We start from the raw sequence: 23,393 nt of genomic DNA, 5'->3' as shown, positions 1-23,393 counted from the left end.
TCTGAAACACAGATAAAGGAGGTGGCTTGCACAGGTCCCCCAGCTCACCAAAAGGGACCCAGGAAAGAGCCATCAGGAGAGGGGCTGTGTCGACAGCCCTCCCCGCTGGTCCTGAGCATCTGCCTCCACTTCTATGCTCGGATCAATATTAACGGCTCCATTTGCACCAGGGAGCAAAAGCTATCACAAGGTTACGCAATCATAAGGAAAACAAAAACCGGAATGTGACTCTTAGCTCTGGCTTTCATGATTAGATAACACCCCCTTAGCTTGGTATCCAATGAGTTACCAAAGCATTTACAGAGTCCTCAGGCCCAGACTTTGTTGTTTCATTTTTCAAGAGTAGCTTTTTGCACAGAAATGAGTCCCTGGTCTCCTGACTATACAAACCACTGCTGTCACCCCAGTTTCACGTCACAGGTAGAGACACCGAGGCAGCCAGGATGTTGAACAGCCTGTCCAAGGTCACCATGAAGGGGTTTCCTAAATAGTATTGTTAGCCTTGTGCAAAGCTTTCAAAAGGGGAGGGGGCCACATTTTTAAATGTGTTTTCAGAGGGCACGGCAAATTAGGATCAACGGATAGAGGTTAAATGGATATGAAAGCTCTAACGGCTAGCTGTTTCCCTAGGCTGTAAAATGTCTATGAGAGTTCTCTTAGGGGATTTTAATAGAAATTAGGTAAAATAATTACTATGAACTACCTAATATACCTGGCATCTAATGGGTGACAAAAAGTTAATTCCTTTCTTCTTTCTGACAGTGGAACACATTACCACTTAGTATAGGAATTCATCAGACACAGACATCTGTCTACAGACCCTTGAACTAAATGGTCACCAGGATTCCTTCTGACTGTGGCATTCCAAGTGTACGGGGCAAGGCTGGACTTTAAGACTACATCACCAGTATGAAGACTGTCTAAGTTGTCAATGTTCTACAAAGATGACTCATGGTTTCCAAAGTCATTTTCATTTATATGAGATATTAATAGACAAAATGGAAAAAACAAAAAACGCAGAGTGGGGGCAGGGACGAGTAAGCAGGAAAACTAGGTTAAGTGAAATTGAACATGGGGTAGCCCCTTCAGAAGCTCTCCAGCAGCGGTTTCTCTCCGTTAACACTTGTACTCTGTGTTTCACTTCTCAACTAGGTTGCAGGTCCTCCGTGCAGCATTTTAAATTATCTTCTCTGAATGGAACATTGCCCTGGCTGGGGGAGAGGTGACACTGTCGTGGCAGGCCAGTGTGATGACCTGCAGCCCTGGGGTGGCAGCACTCAGAAATGGGAACATCAAATGTGCAGGTGATGTTAGGCCGAGGTGTTAGGGGTGGTACAGCAGTTACGCCAGCACACGTGTGGTGTAATGTGGGGTTAGTAACATCTTCCCCCATAGATAGGCTAAAATCTGGACGTGACAACGTGCCAGCACTGGGATGTACTAGGCGCTGTGTATCGGCAACTTTCACTACGATCAGCCTAGAGAAAGGATGCCCCAAATGGAAACGTCTTTAGTACGCCTCCCTCCCATGAGCAGCACTGTCCTAAACCATCTGTGCTCAAGGACCAGGGGCCTTCTGTTTGTTTGTTTTTAATTTCCAATTCATTGTGCAATGATACTTTTGTAGAGTTCAATAAAAAAGGGATTCCTAAAGCAATAAAATTAACAAAGACATACAGAATACAATCAGGACAAAATACACGTCCCCATTACAGAGGCCGTAGAAATCTTCTAAGGACCATCCCACTCCTCTTAAGACAGGGGGAATGAAGTGACTTGCTCACGGTAACACAGCACCTCAGGGGCAGTGCTGGGACTCAAGCAGTGTTCCTGGAGCATGCGAGGTGGTTCCCAGGACAGCCTGAAGTCCCGGCCAACCTTTCCTCCTCATCTTTCCATCCGTCAGAAGGACAGGGTGGCACCAGGGTGAGGCAAATGAGCCACTCGCTCTAAGTGTAAAAGTTAAGGGGGTGGCCAAAAATTAGTCATCAAGATAAATAATATTTCAAGCAATATTTTCTTACAGGCAAGGCTATGCCGTGGTAACAAATAATTATCAAAATCTCAGTAGCTTAACCCAACTCAACCAATTCCAACACGGGTTGAGTTGCCCGCCCCATCTCACTGTCAGCCATCTGGAGCACGTGGTCTCCAGGATCCTGGCAGCATGAGAAAAGGAAAGCCGGGGAGACACACCAACACTTCACTGCTTGGCCTGGAGGTAATACACACTGCTTCCACTCACATGTCATTGGCCAGAATCAATGACATATTCCTACTCTAACTGCCAGGCTGCTGGAAAAGGTAGGCGAGTGCATAGATATTTGGTGACCACTAAGAACCTCTGCTTTATCTTGAAAAACAAAAAATATATATAAGCTTTATTTTATACCAAAAAAATCAGAATTTTACATAAAGACAGGATCAGTAACAGTGCTGAGCTGACCAACATTGGAGCCTGAGCCAAAAGGCAAATCAGAATGCTGCCTTTATCTAGAATTTTGGTATTTTGTTCAGTATAGACTTTATGGCATTCTTTTTAGAGGGAGGTCATAGGTCAGGGCATTGAGAAGGAGTCAATGGCAGGGCATGTCACATTTAGATACTGGCTAAAATAACTACATGCAGCAAGGAGGAAGTGAAGATGGGATTTCAGACGGCACCCCAAAACAAAATAATCACTGGGCTCCCTTCAGTCTAAGACTCCATGATTGGAAGATATATAATTAATTTACTAATATCAGAAGGAAAAAATGGCTGGTAAGCCTCTTCGGATACCATCTATAAGAAACAACCAGGTTTCAGAAAAATTAACATGTGGAACGAAAAAAAAAAGCTCATAAAATGCAGGCAATATGGTAAAATGTATTAATTTAGGATTTCCAGGCACTAAAGTCTGCACTCCAACAAAATAAACTCAGAGAACAAATTAATTTTATTAATGAATGATTGGGCATATTTTACACAAATCAACTGACAAAAGTACATATTATAATACTTGCTAAATAGGGCCCATCAACCAGCACTGGCCAAGGCCAAGCGCTTGGGAAAAGAAATAACACAGGGCTCCTCACACGGAATCCCCTCCTCAAATCCCCTCCTCGCCGCACTTCCTGACTTTCCCTTTGTCACCTTGCTCCCTTCTCATCTCTCCCTCTTCCCTTTCCAAAACCAGTTCTCATCAAATGGAGTGATCTGCATCCCTGGGAAATTATCATTGTAAAAGGGGTTAACATTTTAAGATAAAGAGATGAAACTGAAATGACAGCTGGGGAGTAATTTTGAGTGGGTAACGGTGGGCTCCCCGGGGCCTCCAAACTCCATCACATTAGGCTAAAGGCACACTCTTTTCTACTTCCAACCAATGTTTCCAGCAGTTACTGGAATAATGCAGTCTCCTGTCTCTTGCAGGCAGCTGGTCAGAAGAAGGTCAAAGCGAGAAATTCCACACGGGCGGGGCTGGGATGGCCACTTGGTGTTTGAACTCCGACGGTGGTCCCCTCTAGAGCCTCGGGACCTTTCTGTCAAGCCAGCACTGTTCCAGGACGGGGACGATTTTCCAATCTGGCTTCATTCTGAACTGGCGACCAGGGGAGAAGGAGAAGGAAGACAAAGGCACCCGAACTCACCCCTACGAACCAAGCAACCATCCAGCCTGCAGGGGATTTTACACCCGATGATGAAACTTGGGTGGGAAAGGGAAACGGGAAGGGTGGCTGAAATAGGCTTGCTTCTCGCTGAGGGGAGGCACCACGTAAGCGGTGTCCCTTCAGCAGGCGAACCCCTCCTGTGAGGAGAGACCTCTGTCCATCTCCTCGCCGGCCCCCTTGGCGTGCCCAAAGCGACTTGTGTCGCGTTCTTTCTCTGGGCGGCCTCCCGTAATACAGATTACGGGGAACAGCGGGGCTGACGTCAGCATTCAGGGCACTGGAGCGACTTTTGGGGCCACCACGTCCTCAGAACCTAGAGCAGAAGAGGAAGCGACTCCCGACCCAACACTCATCCTACTTCCAATCCGCGGCCAAGGCAGCGCCACCCTGGGGCGCACCTGGGGGGGTCCCCGCCACCCCTGAAACCCCCCCCCCCAATGAGCCCGCGGCTACGGGCGGTGCCAGGTTGGCAACGCGGTGGCTCTCTAAGACCGTGGCTGCACGTGGGGGCCTCGCCTGGCGTCTCGAGCCCTCTCTCTGACCCATTTCTTTCCGCAGTCTTGGGAACCCCGCGTTTTCCGGGGCGGGGGGGCTGTGCTGATACTGCGCCCAGACACTTACCGCGGATGCATTGCGCAACTGTTGTCGAACGTGAAAACAGCCAGGTGGGGCGGGGCTGGGGGGGTGAAAACCCGCACTGCCCCAACGACACAGACCGCCCTCTGTGCTCATTCAGGTCCGCAAGCCGGCGGGGAGCGACCCGGCGCCGCGGTTTTCCGGGAAGCACGTGCGGGTCAATGCGCATCCCTCCGAACCCGATGCTTCCGCCGCGCCAGGTCTGCGGGGACCACGGCGCGTGTGCGTGTTTCAGGGAGCCAGGCATAAACAGAGACACTGGGGGACCAGCGGGATCAGAAATCAGCTCCCAGCGAACCCGGCGCCGCCGCGGCCACAGGGGAGGGGGGGCCCCCCCGCCCGCCAGGCAGGCGACAGTACGCGGCGACCCGGGGGCGGCGTTAGGCGGCGGGGGGAGCGGGAGAGCGGCGCTGCACGCCGTGCACTTCCTGTTCGATGCACGCCGCCTTGCACCGCCCGCGCTCCCCAGCCTGCGTCGGTGCCAGGCCCGGCCCCTCGCTGTCCCGTCGCTGTCCCCGGGACCGCGGCGCGGTGGGACAGAGCGGGCGCCCTGCCCTCCTCTCCCGCGGGGCTCCAGCTGGCAGAGCCGCGCGAGCCGCCGCCAGAACTTCTGCTGGCAGCCGAGCTCTAGCCCAGTTGCGAAGAGTATTGGCGTTTGCACCTCCTCTTCCCCTCTTCCCTCCCTCTCGCCCAGAGAGGAGGACGGACTTAGTTCCAGGCTCAGGGCTGGTTTATTCTGCAGCCGAGAATTATCTTTATATGCAAACTGTCTCACTCTCGCCAGATTTTCTTCTTAGGCACAGGCATAGGTTGTTTTCCAAATTACTGTTTTTAATTGCACCTGCCTTTCAGATTGCCTCTGGGAGTCTGTGGGAGGAGCCGAGACAGTGGAAAATGTTGCTTCGCCTTGCAAAAGGAAGAAAACTTTGTCACCCAGCAGGAGACCTCTGCCACGCGTAACCCGGCGAGAGACGAGAACCAGGACAGCCTTTGGCTTTGATTTTGCCTCCGATGAGCCCGGAGGAGGAAGAGGACACCTGAATTTGGCGTCCACGGTGACCGCCATCCCTCCCGGGTGGCGGCGACTCGAGGTACCTGCTTCACCCTCCCCGCGGAAATCCCCACGCGGCGTCTTCAGGGTGGAAAGACAGTAATAAAGAGCGCGCGGCTCGAGGCCAGAAGCAGTGGCCGGGCAAGGAAAGAGAGGACCGAATTCCAGGAACGAGTCACCCGGAATTAACTTCTGGTTAAAGTTATGGGAAGCGCGGCCATGGACACCAAAAAGAAGAAAGATGTTTCCAGCCCCGGCGGGGGCAGCGGCAAGAAAACTCCCAGCCAGAGGCGGCGTTCGCTGCGAGTGCACATTCCGGTGAGTCCCCGCGCGCCGGCCCTGCCCCCACCCTCGCGCCGCCGCCCACCCGGCGCGGAAGCGGTTAACGCGGGACGCCTCGCGCGCCGTGCGTGCCCCTCCTGTCACTTCGGGCCGCTCGGGGGAACGGTGGAGGGGCTGGGCCGCGGAGCCCGGGCTTCGTCTCTCCCCACCCGCGTGCCGCCGGGGCCCAGCGACCGTCTGCGGTGGGGGCTGGGGCGCGAGGCTGAGGGGCGCGCTCCCGGGCCGGGCGCGGCTGCTGGCCGCCTGGGCGTAGCCTCGGATCCCGCCTGGTGCGGGTGCCGGGGGCGGCGCGTCGCGTTGTTTTGTTGAAAAAGGACCGTGTGGACTGCGCTCTGGGGAGGTGGAGCCGCGCGCGGCTGCGGGGGATGGCTGGGAGGGGAGGGGCAGTGGGTGGGGACAGCAGGCGGTGTGGCTGGGGTTGGCTGTGTAGCTGCGTTGTCAAACGAACCTACCTCTTCCCCAATTTCCCCCGCGATGACTTTGGGCCTGGGGCGGGGGTCTCCTTTGCAGCCGTTCCGTTTGCCTGCCCCCCGGGAGCACATTTCGGGCATTTTGGGGCTCGGGGCTCCCTAGCGCATTTGGGGCGGCTGGGAATGTCAGCCCCGGCCAAACCAGCACCTGGCCCGGACTTTGGCGACACCGATTGGTCTGCGCTTGACTTTGTCCAGCTGGAGGAAGCGGCGGGCGAGGTGGAGCGCCCACCCTACGGTTTGCCTGCCCAGCTAGCCGGCAGCCTCTTATCGTCGCCCGCCACAGCCTCCCTTAGCCTCCCCTTGGGGTGGGGGCCGGTGGGGGGATGTGCGTTCTGCCCTTACCTGCACCCGAAGAAAACTCAACTAGGTCAGACCCCCGACCTCCACCAACATAGTAAATGTTTGTCCAAACACAGCGCTCACAGACACACACACACACACAGACCACACACACGCACACACAGAGTAGAGGGCTCCATGGAAAATGTGATTTTCTTCTCCTGGATGACTGGTTTTGGGCGTAGGGTGGGAGTGCACAGTGTGTCCCACCCTCCAGGGCTGTCACCTCATTAAAGCTAATCCTCCCTGACAGCAGCGGGGGGACTGGGGTGGGGCAGCTGGCTACTCGCTTTCCACAGCAAACCCGGTTAGGGACTTTCGTCCTGTGTTTGTGCCCGTGTGTAACACTTGGATGAGGAAGAGTAGAGCCCCAGACATCTGAGGGGTACTTCAGGGAGGAGGTTGAAGTTGGGACCCGGTGGCCAGCCCTCCCTGGCAGGGGGACGCTCAGGGAGCAGGTGACTGGACCCCTGGCTGCTGTGTGGTCCCAGAGTGGTGACCCACATATGCAGGAATAAGCATTCTATTTGAAAATGAGATGTTCCTGTTTATATTGCTAACGTGAGACATTTTTGACCATGTTTGTAAATTTTTATTTGGTACCTCAAACCTTCCTTTAGCACTGATCACTTGAGTGAGCCATTGAACTGCTCAGTTTCTCCCTTTTGTCAGAGATAATAATTCCACTTTGCCTACCTTACAGGGACGTTGAAAGAAAACAGATCACGGAAAGCTCTTACAAATTTAAAGTGTTATATAAATGGCTATTACATCTACATCAGAACACCTAATTTTAAGAAGAGAGAGAGAGAGAAAAGAAAATGACACTGTCCGGTGTGCAGGCCACATTGTATCGAGGCCGGTTGGTGAGGCTGGTCCCAAATGGGGAGGGGGGGAGTGGCGCTCCAGGGTGATGCTAGTGGTAGTGTAGGACCCAATCCAGGACCCAGAAAAGGACTGAGAGGCCAGGCTGTGAAAGTGGAACAGCCACTATATAGTTGGGGTCCTCTGACCACCCTTCCTGCTGCTGGTGTGACCTGGGCTGCTTTAGACAATGTTCTTGGCATGATCCAGCCGTTACCGAAAGCAGTGTTCACTCACTTTTTCCACCACATGTGTGTGGCGCTGTCGTTGATGGTGAGATCCAGGGTGAATGGGGGGCTCTGGCTCCATCCTCACAGGGGTTGCATTTGCTGCAGACGACCCAAGGGCATAAGATGACCGGTGCAGACAGTACCTGCTTTTGGGAGGAGAGAAGGGAGAGAAGACAGATGTGTTCAGAGCAACCTTATGCCCAGAGATGGTAGGCAGGACAGAGACCCGTGTGAGAAGTTGGGAGTGAGGGGTTTGGATGACTGCTTCCAGGTACAGAGAAGAGCCCTTCTCATGGAGGAAAGGGTTTGAGAATCAGGGTCATCAGAACTGGATTGAGGCCAGATCAAGGAGGGCCTTGAAATAGGGTTGCCAGATTTAGCAAATAAAAATACCAAATGCCCAGTTAGGTTAGAATTTTTAGAATGAACAACATTTTAGTATATGAATGTCCCATGAGCTATTTGGGATCAATTTATACTAAAAAATTATCCTCTGTTTGTCTGAAATCCAAGTTTACCTGGGCATCCCGTATCTTATCTGGCAGCCCTACCTGGCAGGCAGGCCCAGGGAGAAGCTGCCCGAGTTGCTGCTGGTGCTCTGCCCCACGTGCCCAGGGCCCACCCAGAGTTCACTGCAGTCCTGCCAGACAGCCCGGCTCCACCCCACAGCTTCTCACTGTGTCTTTATCGTTCCTGAAGGAGTCCTCCAGCACCCTGGCAGTTTGCTCAGCCCGAGTGTGCAGGGCTGGAAGTGCTGGGATTGGTTTTATGCCCTGAGGGGCAACCCCCAGCCTTTCCCATCCTGCAGTGGGGCAGTTATGATGTGTGTTCTGCAGGATGCCTCAAAGGGTCCCAGCAGGGTCCAGCCCCACTTGCCCGCAGTGGTGCTCTGTTCGTCAGTGTACCCCTGCTGGCTTGTCTGCCTCACTCCCCCACTCCCTGGGATAAAGTACTGAACCCAAGTCATTGTCTCACCGACCATTTGGGGGAGATTCTAAACTAAGGAGCAGTTAAAGGTGATAAGAACAATGGTTCGTGAGAATTAGCCCCGTAGCAGTGTGCAAAGTGGAGTCATGGAAAGAGGGACTAGTGTCAAGGAAACCGATTCAAATGCTCTGGTAAAAATCCAAAGTAAGGGTTGAGGGCTGAACAGCAATAATGATAAGAGAAAGCAAATGAAGGGGAGAGGTGAGAGGTCAGAAGGCAGACCGGCGAGCTTCAGCATCTGATGAATGGTGAGGGACACGGGAGCTGAGTAGACCTGCGGTTTGGAGATATTTGGGGTAAGGAGCCAGTACTTGGGAGAAAATGATGAGCTCAGTCACAGCAAATCGCAGGGGGTGGCATCCACTTCCTCATCCCCCAGTGCCAGGTGATCACGGGTGTCCAGAGAATGCCATTTCCAAGGACGTCTGGGATTCTAAGGAGTGGCTCCTGAAAGACCCTGTAGCCCTAGCAGTCCTGTGGGTGGGTCATTTGGCGGTGTCCAGTGGCACTTGCAGTGACGAGGCCTCCTGTGTCCAAGTAGCTTGTCTCGTCACTGAAATGAGTTCCTTTCGGATACGGCTGGCCTCAGTGTCCACCCCTGTCTGTGATGCATGAACAGAGCTGTGACCTAGGATGTTGGGGACATCATTGCAAACCTCCTTCTCAGGCTCATGTCTTTAACCATGTTCACCTGGCCATCCTACCAATAGCACCTGCTGTGCCCTGAGACACCAAGAAGGAGGAATCCATTTAGGGGACACCCTAGGACCTGTGGGTTATAGCAGGTAATGGAGACTTAGAATTACTAACTAAAGTGACGACCAGGTGGGATGGGAGAATGGCCCTGGGGCCTGACAGAGGACACAGCCTTGCTTGATCTGGGCCTCTCCTTAGGCCATTTGGATCACCTTCATGGGGAAACTCCCCCGGATCTTGTCAGGGGAAAGAGAAGGTGTGAGAGTGTGAAGAGGAGGAAGAAAGACTGAGCGCACATTCCTTGTGGAGTTGCACTGGGCCTTTAGAAGCCGCAAGGTGGGCGTTGTGTCTAGAGTCGTGGTGAGCTGATGCCTGCCTTAGTTCTCTTCTCTGAGCCCTCACGGCTTATGCAAAGCAGGAACAGCAAGGAGGGGGGTGGGAATGGCTCTGGAAATGACTCATTGGAAGCCCAGCTCTGCTGGGGGCGTGTTGCCAGAACTCTGCCGGGGAAGCTGTTGCTGGGAGCAAGCGTGCTCTTTTCTCCTTTTTTTGTCTGAGAAAAAGCAGCTTCTCTATTAAATCTGAAATCTGTCTATCTCAGACGCATTTTAATTGATGACTGTTGGCCGGTCTTTGGAACTGTTTACAAGCCAATGACAGCAGGAGGCCAAAGGGGAAGGGAGGGCTTCAGAGAGAGGAATCCAAGCAGGAGCCTGTGGGGACACTGAGGCAGGCCTCGAGGTGTTCAGACTTGAGGCAGTGGCCCCATATTTACTGCTGACAGGATGCACGTGTCCCTGGCCGTCTTGGGAGAGGCACTCCAGAAATCCTTCATAGTCACTGGAGACAAACTAAAAATAGAGCCAAGAGCAGCTGGCCAGGCACAGAAGGTTGGCTTGGGCGGGCCTGTTGCTAGTGATGTTTTTGCCTGTGGTGTCTCCAGAGGGAACCCTCACGCTGCTTGAGGCCATGGCTCCCTCCACGTTGGTGACAGGCCTGCTACTAGTGGCCCCTTTCCAAACAAATCCGCCCTGCTCGGCACTCTGACGCCTCGACGCGGGTGGTAATGGGAGCTGCCCTTCTGCCCCCGGGGGCTGGACCACCAAGTGACGACAGAGCTCAGCCTGTCACACCACTAAAACTCCGTGGACTGAAGCCTCAGCAAGGGGAAAGGGGGTGCCATGCCGCTCAGTGGGGATGTCAGTTTTGACCTTGGCCTTGACCTTGGTCACTTTGCACCACCCAGAACAAGATTTTTTGGGTTAGGGTTTAGGGGAGTGTCGTTCAACGTGTGGCTCCTGGACCAGCTTAAGTAGAATCACCCAGTGTTTGCTTAAAATATGAAACCCCAGGTCTTAGCCTAGACCTACTGAATCAGAAGCTCTGAGGAGTGGGACCCATAGCTCTGCGTTTCTGATAAGCTCTCCAGGTAGTTCTTATGTCCATAGGAGTTTAGAAGCAATTGATTTTCAACTTCTGCAGTGTAATGCTGATCCATTTCTTCTGCCTCCTTGAGTTATTCTTTTTATCAATCTACCCATCCAGCCAGCTATCTGTGTATCTATGCATCTATCCATCTATCTATCGGCTGCACTTTTTCAGCTGTCATTGAGAAGAGATATCCTTGGCTACTGAGTGTTGAACAAAGGCAGGATATTTCTGGCTTCCAGTGAAGATGAATGCCCACATCTCCTGGCCAGGGTAACCCAGTGCGGGCCAGCCTGTTGGACCACACTGGAATGCTTCTTGACTCAGCCCTTCACAGCTTGGTGCATCTTGGGTGCCGTAAGCATAGGCTCTTATAGGACCCTGAGTATGATGTTCAGCCCTTCAGGTTTCAAGCTACTTGGTGATGGGGCCCCCAGAACTGTCCTGTGGCTCTAGGGCTTATCAACGAGGCCTGGATGCCCCTCGACAGCTCGCAGGGTCTGCGTGTGGCTGCCCGGAGACTGGGCTTCCTAAAGTGTGGGCCTAGTGTGTTGGCTGAATGCCGGATAAGCAGAGTCCTGTGGAGAGAACGGGCAGGTCAGAGACAGATACAGGAGTCCCCTTCCTTGAAGACTCTACCCTGCAGAGAGCAGAGACCTCCGTGGACCGGCTGATGTGGTGACATAAGCAGCGCGTGCACAAAACGCATGGATTTGCAGAATCACACGTTCAGTGACTTGGGGTGTAGGCCAGGGCTGGATCCTCTCTCTCGTCCTCTTATCCCCACTTTACAGATGGTCCAGCTGAGAACAAGCACTTCCTCCATTCCGTGGCGCGACAACACAGTGGAAGTGAACTGTGCACTTTATTCCCGTCTAGCCTGGGCTGCCTTACTCCTGCTCTGTCCTCGTACCTGTCTGTAGAGGGTTCAAGATCCTTGTGTAAACCCAGCTCTGAATACTGCATAGCAGCCTAATGGTAAATGCAGCTGTCTACATCCTGGATCATTATTTCACCAAAAGGACATCTCTAGGACTGAGGGACCGGACAGAAGCAGCAGCCCAGTATAGTTTGTGTGTTCAATGTTGTGTCTTTCCACAATCACAAACTTGTTATGGACTCAGCGCTTTACAAGTCTCCCTCCTCACCTGTTTTCTTTCAACTGCCCTCCTCCAGTGCAGCCTAGCAGAGCTGTGTTCTGCTGCTCATCTCCGCTTGGGGGTTGCACTTTGTGCCGAATGCTCCATTGACTGAAGACAGACCTTGGAAGCACTTCTGACTTGCCAGGGCCTTCTCTCCTGCTCAGACTTCATTCACATAACTTCTAAATCAGTTTTTATCCTCTACAACCATTCGGACAAATAAATGTGCTCTGCAATGATGCTGTTGCTTGACTGGCTATTCTTTTTTACATTCCCTGTTTTCCCATTTTGATTTTTTCAGCACACGGCCAGCGACGTTCCTGTTTCTGGGCACCGTTTCACTTGTGTTGGGGCTACTCAGGTTACTGCACAGGGCAGCAGACACCCCAAAGATCTGGGTTAGAATCCAGCCCTCTTTCCCCCGTTCTCCTTCAGCCACCCTCCCTTTGACCCAGAACAGCGAGTCTGAGCCGCTCATATGAAGTACCATGTGTCTCCCACTTCTGTCAGGATGGGGGACCAACCCATCCTCATAACCCCATGACACTGAACCAGGTGTCAAAATGTTGCCAAGGTCTCTTAAAATGTAGAGCAAAGGCTGATGAAGGGCTGAGCAGCGAGTTGAAACCGAGTCCTTAAGTTGCTTGGTTAATTGACCATGGCCTTGCTGTAGGACGGGCAGAGCAGCCACATGAGACTTAAGCTGTGTCCCTGAGGCTTAACCACAGGGAATTCTTAGAGAGACCCCACTGTGCCCATTGCACGGTGTGTGACCTGGACCAGGGGAAATGGTTGAATGCCGTCAGGTGTGCTTCCCCTCCAGGGGAGGAGGGCATCTCATAAGCCAGTGGTTAGCCCTGCATCCGAATGGTTAATTGGAATCTCACTCACCTCTTCCACCGCCTACTTTGAAAATAATTTGATCTCCATCCTTTCCTTCCTGTTGACGGGAAGCCCTTCTCTGCCAGCTCATGGCTTGTCACAGACCAATCAGATATCATCCGGGCTTCAGGGCCTCTGCCAGGCCTCTGTGTTTTGATATACTCTGACCTGGCAGCGAAGTTGCTGATGAATGTACAACGAAGACCAATTTGCTTCTGGTGACCCCAGGAGTTTGGCCTTTTTTCCATGAGGCAGAGGCCAGGTCCCAGCTGTGGGAAGCCCTGCAGCTCTGCCAGCCTCCTGCTGGGAGCACGGCGGGGATTCAGCCCTTTGTGCAGAGCCAGTTCAGGGTAGCACTGGAGTGACCTCCATTTGTCCAGGGGAGGGCAGGAGGAAGGATGCTGCGGGGCCAGGGGAGAATTTTAGGAAGTGAGGCGTCCTGGTCTCAGTTTGTAGATAACAAGTGGAGAGGTGGGGAATTGCTGAGCACCATCTTTACAGGTAGGGAGGGTTGGAGCCGGGACTAGGAATCCGGCCAATTCGTTTATGTCTGTTTCTGAGGCACTGTGTTGGGGATATAAAGGTGAACAGGGTTATGAGTTGTATTGTGTCTCCAAAAAGATGCTTTGAAGTCCTAACCTCTGGTACCTGTGAATGTGACCTTGTTTGGAAATAGGGTCTTTGCAGATGTAATTAGCCAAACTGAGATGAGATCAGGCTGGGCTCCTAATCCAATAGAACTGGGGTCCTCGTAAGAGGGAAGTTTGGATAGAGAGACAGAGATCATGCAGAGGGAGGCTGAGATCGGAGTGACTCTGCCACAAAGCAAGGAATGCCTGGGCCACCAGAGGCCGGAAGAGACAAGGAAGCAGCCTCCCCTGGGGGTTTCGGAGTGAGCGTGGCTCTGCCAACACCTTGACTTCAGACTTCTGGTCTCCAGAACTGTGAGAATACATTGCTGTTGTTCGAAGCCATGCCGTTTGTGGTGCTGTGTTGTGGCGGCCCCCAGACCTAATGCACCAGGGCCCCTGCCTTCAAAGCTGGGTTCGGGCAGCGGTGAAAAGGCTGCTGCTGCTTTCTGTAGGGCCGTGTGAGCAGGGGCTTCAGAATGAGGCAGCCGGACTCCCAGCACTGCCCCACGATGGTGGGCCAAGGCCCATGGAGCCGTCATGCTTTCCACCGTCCTCAGCTCGTTGTCTGCGTTTCCCCAAGATCTGGGTTTTTCCTCGCATCCCCCTCTTCTCCCTGCGGGAAATCTAGCTGGTGGGGCCGAGGCAGGGTCTGTGAGAAAACTGAGCGCAAGGAGGCTGGTGCGGCGGCTCCAGGACCCAGGCTGCTGTGCCTGTCGGAGCACCTCCTCTTGGCCCTGCTCTGTCCCTTCTGCATAACCACCTGCCCAGACTCGGTCCTGCGGGCATGGGTGGAGATGGGGGCCGAGAGAGCGGGCAGCCCGGCCCAGTCCCCCGCTCAGCTTCCATAAGACTGGCAAGCAGCTTCCAGGCAGCCATCTGTCTGTGGGCTAACTGGAAACCCTTGCCTTGTTCCACCTGGCCTGGCAGCATCGGCCGTGAAATAGCCGTTGGATCATGGGCTTGAAGCTGTCCTCACAGGCCCCATTCTTGTCCGCGGCATACTGTGTAATAAGCACCAAGAGAGCTTTTTTCCTCCTCGCAATTTGGACGCTGCTTGACAGGTAGTTTCATTCATGGTGGCTCTGGCTGATCACTATTATTGATGACCAGATGCCATCTGGAATGGCATGGTTGTCATCAGATTTAGCTCATACTGATGCAGCACTTGCTATGTGCCAGGCGCGTACTTTTATATGAGCCATCTCTCTTTAATATAACGCTGTGAAATACCATTACTCTTGTTGTCACTGTCACTATCCTTACCATAGAAAAAGAAGTTTAGGCCATCTGTGGCTCACAACCGTTCTAGTCCAACCTGCCAGAACTTTCTGTTGTGTTTAATTGGGTTTTCGATGGCTCTGCTCTGCCCTGCTCCAGCCCTGGGCCTTTGATGCCCCGCGGACGGTCCAGGCAGCCCAGGCGTGGGAGGCAGGACTACTGGGCAGGACAGATGCCACCCACGTGATGGGCACATGGAAGACGAATTGCCAGGTCTGTGAGCTGCTTTCCAGTGGTTTGCCCTTGGGGTTACCCTTCTCATCTTGAAAATAAATAATCCACCTTCTATAATTTCACAGGTTTTATTCTCTAGTTCTTTCTCATTTTTTCTTTTTTAAATAACTGAATGTTAGAATAAAGACTAAACCGGGAATTGGGAAGTTCTGTGCTGGCTCTTCTGTCAGATACCTGTGGGCTTCTTCTGACTGAGTTAGCAGACATTTACCGAAAGCTTTCGTGTGTCAGGCACCATGGGAGGCTCAGAGTAGACTCAACCAAGATGGGTGTGGCCCTGCACTCACAGGCTTGGAGGCTCCCACCACCATCTCAGCTCACCTTTGCTGCTGTCAAAACACTCGCAAACGTAGTGACTTAGAACAAGAAACATCTATCCTTTCTCAAGTATATATCTAATATGTCACATATAGCATAATTATTACATAATATAATTTATATTTAATTATGTTATATACATTATATTATATATTTATATATAAACACATATAATTATATAGTGATGTAATTAACACCAACTATAATATATTAATTAAATATTAATTGTAATATAATTAATATATTAAGATCTTAAGCAGATTGATATATAATTAACATTATTTAATAATATATTGTTATTAATTGTATGAGTAGCCATATATATAATACACATATTATATGTACACATATATATATTATATAAGCACATATTATATGTAATATGTATTATGTATATGAAAAAGTGGATTGCAATCTGAGGTCCCTATTGGCTCAAGCACCACAGTTGTGTGAAGACGGGGCCTTCTCCCAGGGACAGGTGGTTTCGTGGGACCATGAGGGCGGGTGAGAGGAGAAGCGTGCAGTGGAGGTGGAGCCCGGTCCTTCCAAAGCTGGGTGTTCGGCAGTGTTGCCCCCACCTCCCGTTTCATCACTAGGATGCGTTCAGTTCCGAGGAGCTGTTTGCCTGTGGGGAGAAGCCAGGGTCAGGAGGACAGAGAAGTGACTCTTCATCACTCTTCTTTGCTTGTTCAGTATATTTTGAAATTTCTAAAATGACTTTAGGGCACAGGTAATAGAATATTCTTGGCTCAAAGACAGAGGGAAATCTGGGCAGTGGTACCAAACTGGTCTAAGGGAGGACCTCAGCCAGGTGACTTCCCCACCAGATGCAGAAGTGGCCCAGAACGCGAGTGGTGGCCCCTGGCAGCCAGAGAGGGTGGAAGCTCGCCATGGACCACTTCATATGAGGAGGCAGCCTCCAGAGGATGAGTGACTCGCCAGAGGTCACGGGGTTGGCCATTGGCAAAGCAGGGAGGAAAGCTTGGGTTTTCTCCTCGAGGAATGTGGGAAGAGAGGAAACCCTTTCCGGCAGGCGGGCATCCGTGGCTGCAGCTGAGGCGAGGCTTCTGGGGAGCTGCAGTCCCACTGCCTGGCCTGCTGTGACTCCCTGCCAGAGATGTCTACAACTTGGGTTAGATCAGAAAATGATTTCCAAGCAGTTCTGTTTCTCGGTGGCTCTAAGACAAGAGCTGTGGGCAGCAGTGAGCGAGCATCGAGTCCTCTCAGCGCAGACCCAGGCTCCAGGCTTGCATGTCTGTCCATCGTCCATCCATCTCCCTCCGTCTTTAGATGTGACAACATCAGTTTTCAGGGAAGGCCCAATGCAAATTTATGTGGGCTTGGCCTGTAGGCATAGAATTTACTACCATAATGTACTACAACTTAAAGTCAAATGGACATACTGGGTATATTCTTTGTTTAATGATGATCTATACTTCAAATGATCTTTGTTAACTTCACTTAAAAATTATTCTTAGCTAATGATGCTATGCCTCCAGTTTTGGTCTTTTAGTGGCAGAGGAAGGAAAGAAAGCTGGATGGGGCAGAGAAAGAAGTTGGACTGTGAAACAGTCACAACAAAGCCCTCAGCTGACCCCCTGGAACATTCTGGAACTGGGGTGGCCTTTCAGAGTTGTCCCAGATTGAGGCAAAGGAGACCAGAGTTGTCTCCTTAATTAGACCATACACTCTTTTGAGGATGGCATGCATCTCCACCTTTCGTGTCCCAGCCGCAGGGAACTCACCTCCCACACGGCCAACCCTGACATTGACGTTGACGATGATGGTGAGGAAATGCAGAAACTCAGCTAACACAGTGGGAAAGAAAAAATGCGGACTGTCTTTGAGGATCCAAATGCTGACTTAGCTCAGTGAACTAATTCCAAGAAATCTGAGTGAATCGATTATTTACAAGTCTTCTGGGAACCAGATATTGCAAGAAAATTTTCAGACAAACTGTGTCTTGTTGGTTCAATAAAAGGGCAATTTTTAGGGACATTTTTGTATCAGTTGTTTTTTTCCTTCATCTCCTACCTGAGAAAGTTTTTTGGGCTTTTTGCTCAGGCTAATTGACTGGTAAGGGCATCATGAATATGCCAGGAGGTATTTTCGATGGCATAATAATCCTTTGACTGGAAACTGGTCTGGCACCTAGAGTGACATGGGATGCCGAGCCCAAGCAAGAAGGAGGGGGCAATTGGGCCAAGGCTAGGCGCCAGCCTCTCAGCCTCACCACCTTAAGGAACCGTAGGAGGTGGGGAGCTCCACCCATCCAGTGGATGGATGTGGACCTAGTGGCCATTCATACTACACTCTCCAGAACAGAATCCTTTGTGTAGCAGGAAAACGTGATGGTTTTCATCTGCTCTGTAGAAGGGCAGTGTGGTGGAAGGGCGTGAGTTTGGGCGTTAAAGACCAAGCTTGCAATTCTAGTGCCACCATTTGCTCCCCTGTCTCTTGGGCAGTTTACTGATGTTTTCTGAGCCTCAGTTTTCTCACCTGTAAAATGTGGATAATAGTCTCCACCTCGAGGGCTTGGGGGAGAATGAAATGAGATACGTGGAAAAAAAGCAAGAAGGTGGTACTCTAGGAATGTTGGTTTCCTCTCCCTGGAAAGGGGCCCGTGGGGAAGACCACTCAGCCACCATTGTGCTCTAGGTTTTCTGGGATGGCCCCACCAGGAAGATCGTTTTATTCTTTTCAATGGAGGTGACTCTTCAATTGTAAATTCAAATGTGACTTCATTTTTCTCCCTTGTAATGCTTTGGCTAAGTACATGTACAAATTTATTTCACAAATCTTCTTGGTTACAGTGAGATAGTCCAAAAGGCCAAGGCCCTGAGCCCAGAGTGAAAGCCAGTGGGAGCCTCGGGCCTGGGAAGTTGAGCCCTTAACTGAAGGTGGTTAGAAATGGCCTTTGCCAGGAACTTGAAGGTCAAGTCTGGGGTGAGGCTGCTGAGGGCCGGGGTGGTGGGTGTGGAAGTCAGACCTGGCAGGCTGCACCTGGAAGCGGACACTGGCCCTGCAGGGCCCCTGGAGTCTCGCCTGCCTCCACCTCCCTCTGCCCCGTGGCTGGCAGGGCCCCAGTAGAGTCGCTGGCACAGGAGACAGGCTGGGCTCTGGGGGGCTGTGTGCTCCATTGGGTGGGAGTCTTCCAGTCTAGGAGAAGGTAATAAGCCGCTGGCATTTTGGGGAATCAGTTTATCAGGTTACCATGTTTTGTCCTCGTCCCCTTGGGGCATTTGCCATTTAATAGGGCTGTCCTGGGATTTTGCACCCTGACTCCAGAAAGTGAGTGTTCTGGGGCTCTTGGGGGGTACTTGGGGACCCCAAGTCATATTCCTTCCAGCCCTCAGGTGGGCCTGGGGTGGGGCGGGTTGTTCTCCCTCTGTGACTTCTGGTTCCTTCCCATGTGAGGTTAGACCAACAGCACCGACCACACTCAGGCCTTGGGCACTGTGAGCAGAGTCTGTGCTTCTCTTTTTAACCCCACTAGTATGGGAATGGACTAGAACACACCACAAGGAGTAAGTGGAGGAGAGGCGGTGACAGAGCCGGGCAGGGGCGTGTAAGGAGGAGCCGAGTGGAGGCGCCGCAGGGAGTGGAGGAATCATGGGAGGAATAAAGTGTGTTTCAGCAAGTTCCAGTGGTCTCTGTCACGAAGAATGAAGGCGAGATACTTTCTGGCCTGTATCTTTGCCCGCCTCGCTCGGGGAGCCTTTCTTGAGAGCTTGTGCCCCCTTTCTGCCGTGCCTGCCTCTCCAGGCTAGGGGTGCCTCACCGGCTGCTAATGAATCGTTCTTAATTAAGGGAGGGATAAAAGCGTCTGCTGGGATGATAGAGCCGCATGGGGGCTGGCAGGGCGCTTCCAGGTCTGCCATTCCATGGTTTTGTGAGACCTGCCGAAAGGGCAGGTGCCCAGCTACCTCCTGTCCCCCAGCCCACAGTCCCAGCAGGCAGGGGCAGTGGGCCACAGTGGAAAGAATCTTGGACTGTGTAGCAGAAGATGGGCTCCAATCCTGCATCCCCAGCTTTGCTGACCTGGGCAAGTCCTGTACCTCAGATTTCCTTCTGATATCACGAGGCAACTTCTGTCTAAGTGGGCACAGGGGTTGGTTATTTGTCACATTCCACACACTGACCCCTGGACAGAGCTGTGGGCGCATCCCTGGTGGGTTAGCTTACCATTCTCCCCCAAACAAAAGAAGGTTGGACGGCGTCAGTTTGGAAGGCCCAGAGGGTTCAATACAGATCCTGAAGAAACAGGAGGATTCCTTCACCAAACGGCATCTTCCACCCACGGTTCTGAGAAGGCCATTGGAATCAAAAAGCAGGAGGCTGGGAGGTTTTCACATCTGTGCATCACACCTGCCGAGTGGGATCTGGCTGAACAGGTGGGATGTTGGGTTGGGGGAGGTAAGACCACTAAGCTGGTTAGCGGCTGAGCAGGTACAGAAGAGAAGTGCTCCTCAGCTCTGACAGTGCTGGGTGCTGCTGGCGGACCGCGCATCCACTCGGCCGGCCAGGTTCTGGGTGTGAAGCCTCCGGCGGGTGTGGACAGGAAGGGCAACCCACCTCCACCTCGTGGGCCTCGCTGCTGGAAGCCCTCCCAGCTGCCTCCCGGTCAGGTGAAGCGTGCCTCCTCCAGCTGGGTCTGCGTGAAGGTTTTTGAGAAGGGCTGAGCGCTGTCTTGAAGCCGGAGACCAGGATCCGTGCTGCCACCTCTGTCTTCTTTTCTTTAGAGAATCACACATTTCAAAGGGTAGGATCTCTTTCTCTCCCTTTTCCGCTCCCTTTCTCTCCCTTTTCTGCCCTCAGCTCTTCCTGTCGCGGCGGTCGGGAAGGACGAGATGACTGCCGGGCTTGGTCCTGCTGCAGTGTTCTGCATTCCCCACCGAGTGCCGCCCAGGAGCGGCCCGTTGGTCACTGTTGCCTAAGTGAGTGTATGTTGGTACCAGAGCTGCTGGCACCTTCCCCATAAACGCAGTACCTGCTCCCTGCTGGAGGCCTCAGGGGCCTGCTTTTCCCCACATCTGTTATGTGACAGACGCGAGAGACACTGGCCAGCATCTAGCCCCCGTCAGAGGCCCCTGGCTCTCCGAGCTTCCTATGATCTGAGAACTTGACTGATGGGGGCCAGGGATGGCTGGAGAAACAGTCCTGCCGTTTGTGCCCCAGTCTTGCAGGAAGAGGGGCCCTCAGCATCCAGCACCCTGGACCCTTTAGAGAACAGCCAAACTTACTAGTGTTTGTCTCCTCTATCCCATTCCTTCCTAGCAACAGGAACCAAAGGTCAGAGTTGTATTGAAGGTAGAAGAAATGGTAGTGCCCGCCCCCCACTGCCCCACCAAGGTGGCACTTGGCTCAAATGATTCTCAAGGTCAGCCTTGAAGGGAAAGGAAGAGAAACAGTCGCTAATAAAAATAGCTACTATGCTGAGCCAGCATGCCCCGAGTGTGCGCATTAGCTTCTTGAGCTGTGTGGGTCGATGCTGTTACTGTCCCCACTGTACAGATGGGAAATCTGCACAACAGAGGCCAGGCTCCAAGCTTGAGCCCCTGTGCTGAACTGCCGTGCCCGTCAGCCCGATGGTGCCGGGAGGCAAAGGTCACCCGGAGGATGTGTGTGGAAGGGCCGAGGGTGTTTACCTCCAGCCATTGTTATGGGCTGATTATAGACGCACAAACCTGAAGTCTTTATGTTGGACCTCCAGCTGCTGATGGGTCCACTGTGGGCACAGCTGCCCTGCGGCAGGTGGACCCCCAGCACTGAGCTCTCTGAGGTCTCTGTGAGCTCTGTGTGCCTCAGTGGTCTGCAGGGAGCCAGCCAGCAAAAGAAGGGTCCTGAATGTCACCTGGCCAAAAGAAATGACCTTTCCCTCCTCTGAGCCCTCGGGTCATCTTGCGTATGAAGCGGTAACTTCCCTGCCCCTTGGCCAGGCCAGGCCCTGACTTACTCACCTGTGCAGCCCTCCAATGACTCTTCATCCTCAGCAAACGTTCTTTTACAGCAATGATCTGTTCTTGGCTGATTGAGAGTTGATGGGTTATAGGCTTTTTTCTAATGTTGCTTTCCAAAAATTATACTGGTTAGTGTCTTTGGATCCCTAAAAGAGTACCACCTTTTATGTAAAGCTGAGAGAAATAGACACATACTTAAGACTGTTGGCTGCAAACCAGTAGTTTCTCTTGTCATCCATTTTCACTTTTTTTCCTCTGTGGCTCCATTTTCTCTCCTCCTTTGTGTTTCTTTTTTCTTGTTTCTTTTTCCTCTGTCTCCTTGCCTTGTATCTCTTCTCCTCTTTTGTTTTGTTTCTTTAGAGCTGGATTTTACCAGGCTTGAAAAACCTGCCTTCTGACCCAATTCTCTTCCCTGTGGTTGTCACACCAGGCAGGAGGCACCAGCCAGCTGAGTTCCTGTGGGGTCACTGTCTCTGGTGCTTTGAGGCTGATCTGATTGTTTCTCAGACCATTAGGTCACCTTTGGATGAAGTAGACATTTACTGTGTTGGGAGCTCGGCACCGTGACAGCCTCTTTCATGTAGTTTGTCATTTAACTCCTCGTCAGTTCTGCCTGGTTCATATTATTGCCCCTATTTTTATACTTGGGGAAACTGAGGCTCAGATAGACTGAATGACTTGCCCAAGGGGTGCAACTGGTGATAGGCAAGGCCAACATTTGAAGGAGGTGTGGTTGTCTCCAAACTCAGTGCTCTTTCCCCTGCGAGATTTCTTCCGGTTCCCCCTCTGAGTCCTAATGGGGTGAAGGGGCACTTAGAAGTGCCTGCCCAGAAGCCATGGACATTGTAGGAGAGATGTTGCCTGTCACCCGTGGGTGCTCCCTGAGTCCCTTCCTCAGACGATGGCCTTGTGAAGACAGTGATGACGAGACGGGGCTCCGGGGACCTGGGATTCCCACCTGCTGCGTCTTGAACTAGACGAGCTCCTCAGCATCACTGAACCTAAGTTGCATCATTTGTAAAATAGCAATGAGGATGCCTACCTGAGGGCTGGTCTGAGAATTAAATGGCATCACGTAAAGCCCCTGGCATGGCGCAAACTTGAATGACTTATAGTTATTAACATATCATCTTCTTTCATTTGCTGGCTCCAGTTTTGGAGAAGCCTGAAGAGCAAAATGTGTGGCCTGTATCTGCAAGGGCACAGGCCTCACAGCGGTGGGTGCAGCCTCACTCCAGACCTGCTCTGCTTGGTTTTTCTGTGGCTGCCGATTTTCCTTCCTGTATCATATTTGATCTTACCGCATTGCAGCATCCTTTTGGTAATGAAGACAGGGCGTAAATAAGTATCACTGGGACTCGATCAATTCTATTTAAGCAAGCAAACAAGCACATCTCCGCGGGGCCGTGTGTTGGGTGGGGGCGTGGAGCTGGGCCCATTCCCAGCCCTTTTTACTTCTGCCTCGCTTTCTCTCTCCCCCCCGCCCCCCTTCCCTGATGGCGCATCCCACACACACCTGATCTTCCTGCTGGCTCCTTGGTGGGCACCTCCCACTGCCCACGGTGGGATTTGTAGGTGTAGACAGACAGATATAGACTAGGAAACAGAGCAAGTACCAGTTTCGATTTTCTGGAATTTGCAGCTTGAATCAAGTTCCTTCGAGGTTCGTTTTTAATCTGATCTTTGGAGAAATAAATGACAGTGGCTGGGGGGTGGGGGGACAGGAGGCCTCTTCTTTATCATCCAAGCTGGGCACAGCATGGGGATGTCGTGGAACAAAAAGTGAACTGGGGCAAAAAGAAGTGGATTTTGGCTTTGGGTTTGTGGCTAATTATCCAAGCGTCCTCAGGCAGGTTGCCAGGCCCAGCCTCGAGGCCCCGGTTTCCATGTCTGTGACACGAGGGGAGGGCCTGGATTCTGTCGTCTTTTGGGGGCGGGAAGCCACACAGTCGAGTAGGAAGAGCCTGGACTGGGAGTGAGAAGATCTTGGTTTGGGTCACATTCTCATCTTTGTGTCCTGTTGCCTCAGCCATGACAGGCAGTTGATGATATTAGATTGAATCATATGAAATATCCAGTATTGCACCATTTTTTTCACCTAAAAATGATAATCTCATAGAGTTCAACCTAATATCTGACTCGTCCACAATATAAAATTCTTGAAATTATCATATGGAAAAAAAGTATCTAAGAACCATTTTTAAATAGCCAGGTTTCAAAAATGCAAATTATTTTGTTGCCAACCCTGTGA

At 52.0% G+C, this 23,393-nt stretch overlaps 2 protein-coding genes across 6 annotated transcripts in view; one reads left to right on the top strand and one right to left on the bottom strand.

Annotated features, from left to right (window-relative positions):
- Window positions 1-2,430: 2,430 nt before the first annotated feature.
- LOC124243421 (uncharacterized) lies at window positions 2,431-5,352 on the bottom strand. The gene is made up of 3 exons (XM_046668990.1): window positions 5,232-5,352; window positions 4,272-5,078; window positions 2,431-3,580 (listed from the first exon to the last, which is right to left on the bottom strand). Exons 1-3 carry the CDS (start codon window positions 5,350-5,352, stop codon window positions 3,525-3,527), a joined length of 984 nt encoding a protein of 327 aa, XP_046524946.1. The 3' UTR covers window positions 2,431-3,524.
- PRKAG2 (protein kinase AMP-activated non-catalytic subunit gamma 2) overlaps window positions 4,368-23,393 on the top strand; it is a 286,173-nt gene continuing 267,147 nt past the window's right edge. The window contains exons 1-2 of one of the 5 annotated variants that reach the window (XM_046669514.1): window positions 4,368-4,486; window positions 5,139-5,655. In XM_046669514.1, coding sequence (XP_046525470.1) covers window positions 5,542-5,655 — 114 coding nt within the window. In that variant the 5' untranslated portion in view covers window positions 4,368-4,486; window positions 5,139-5,541. Of the gene's footprint in view, window positions 4,487-4,997; window positions 5,656-23,393 lie in introns of those variants that run through there. The other 4 variants (XM_046669518.1, XM_046669517.1, XM_046669515.1 and 1 more) reach the window with 4 other exon arrangements.

This window comes from Equus quagga, chromosome 8, assembly GCF_021613505.1.
Source record: "Equus quagga isolate Etosha38 chromosome 8, UCLA_HA_Equagga_1.0, whole genome shotgun sequence".
NCBI lineage: Eukaryota > Metazoa > Chordata > Mammalia > Perissodactyla > Equidae > Equus > Equus quagga.
Note: the sequence above shows the minus strand (reverse complement) of the source record. Positions and strands in the feature narration are given on the sequence as shown.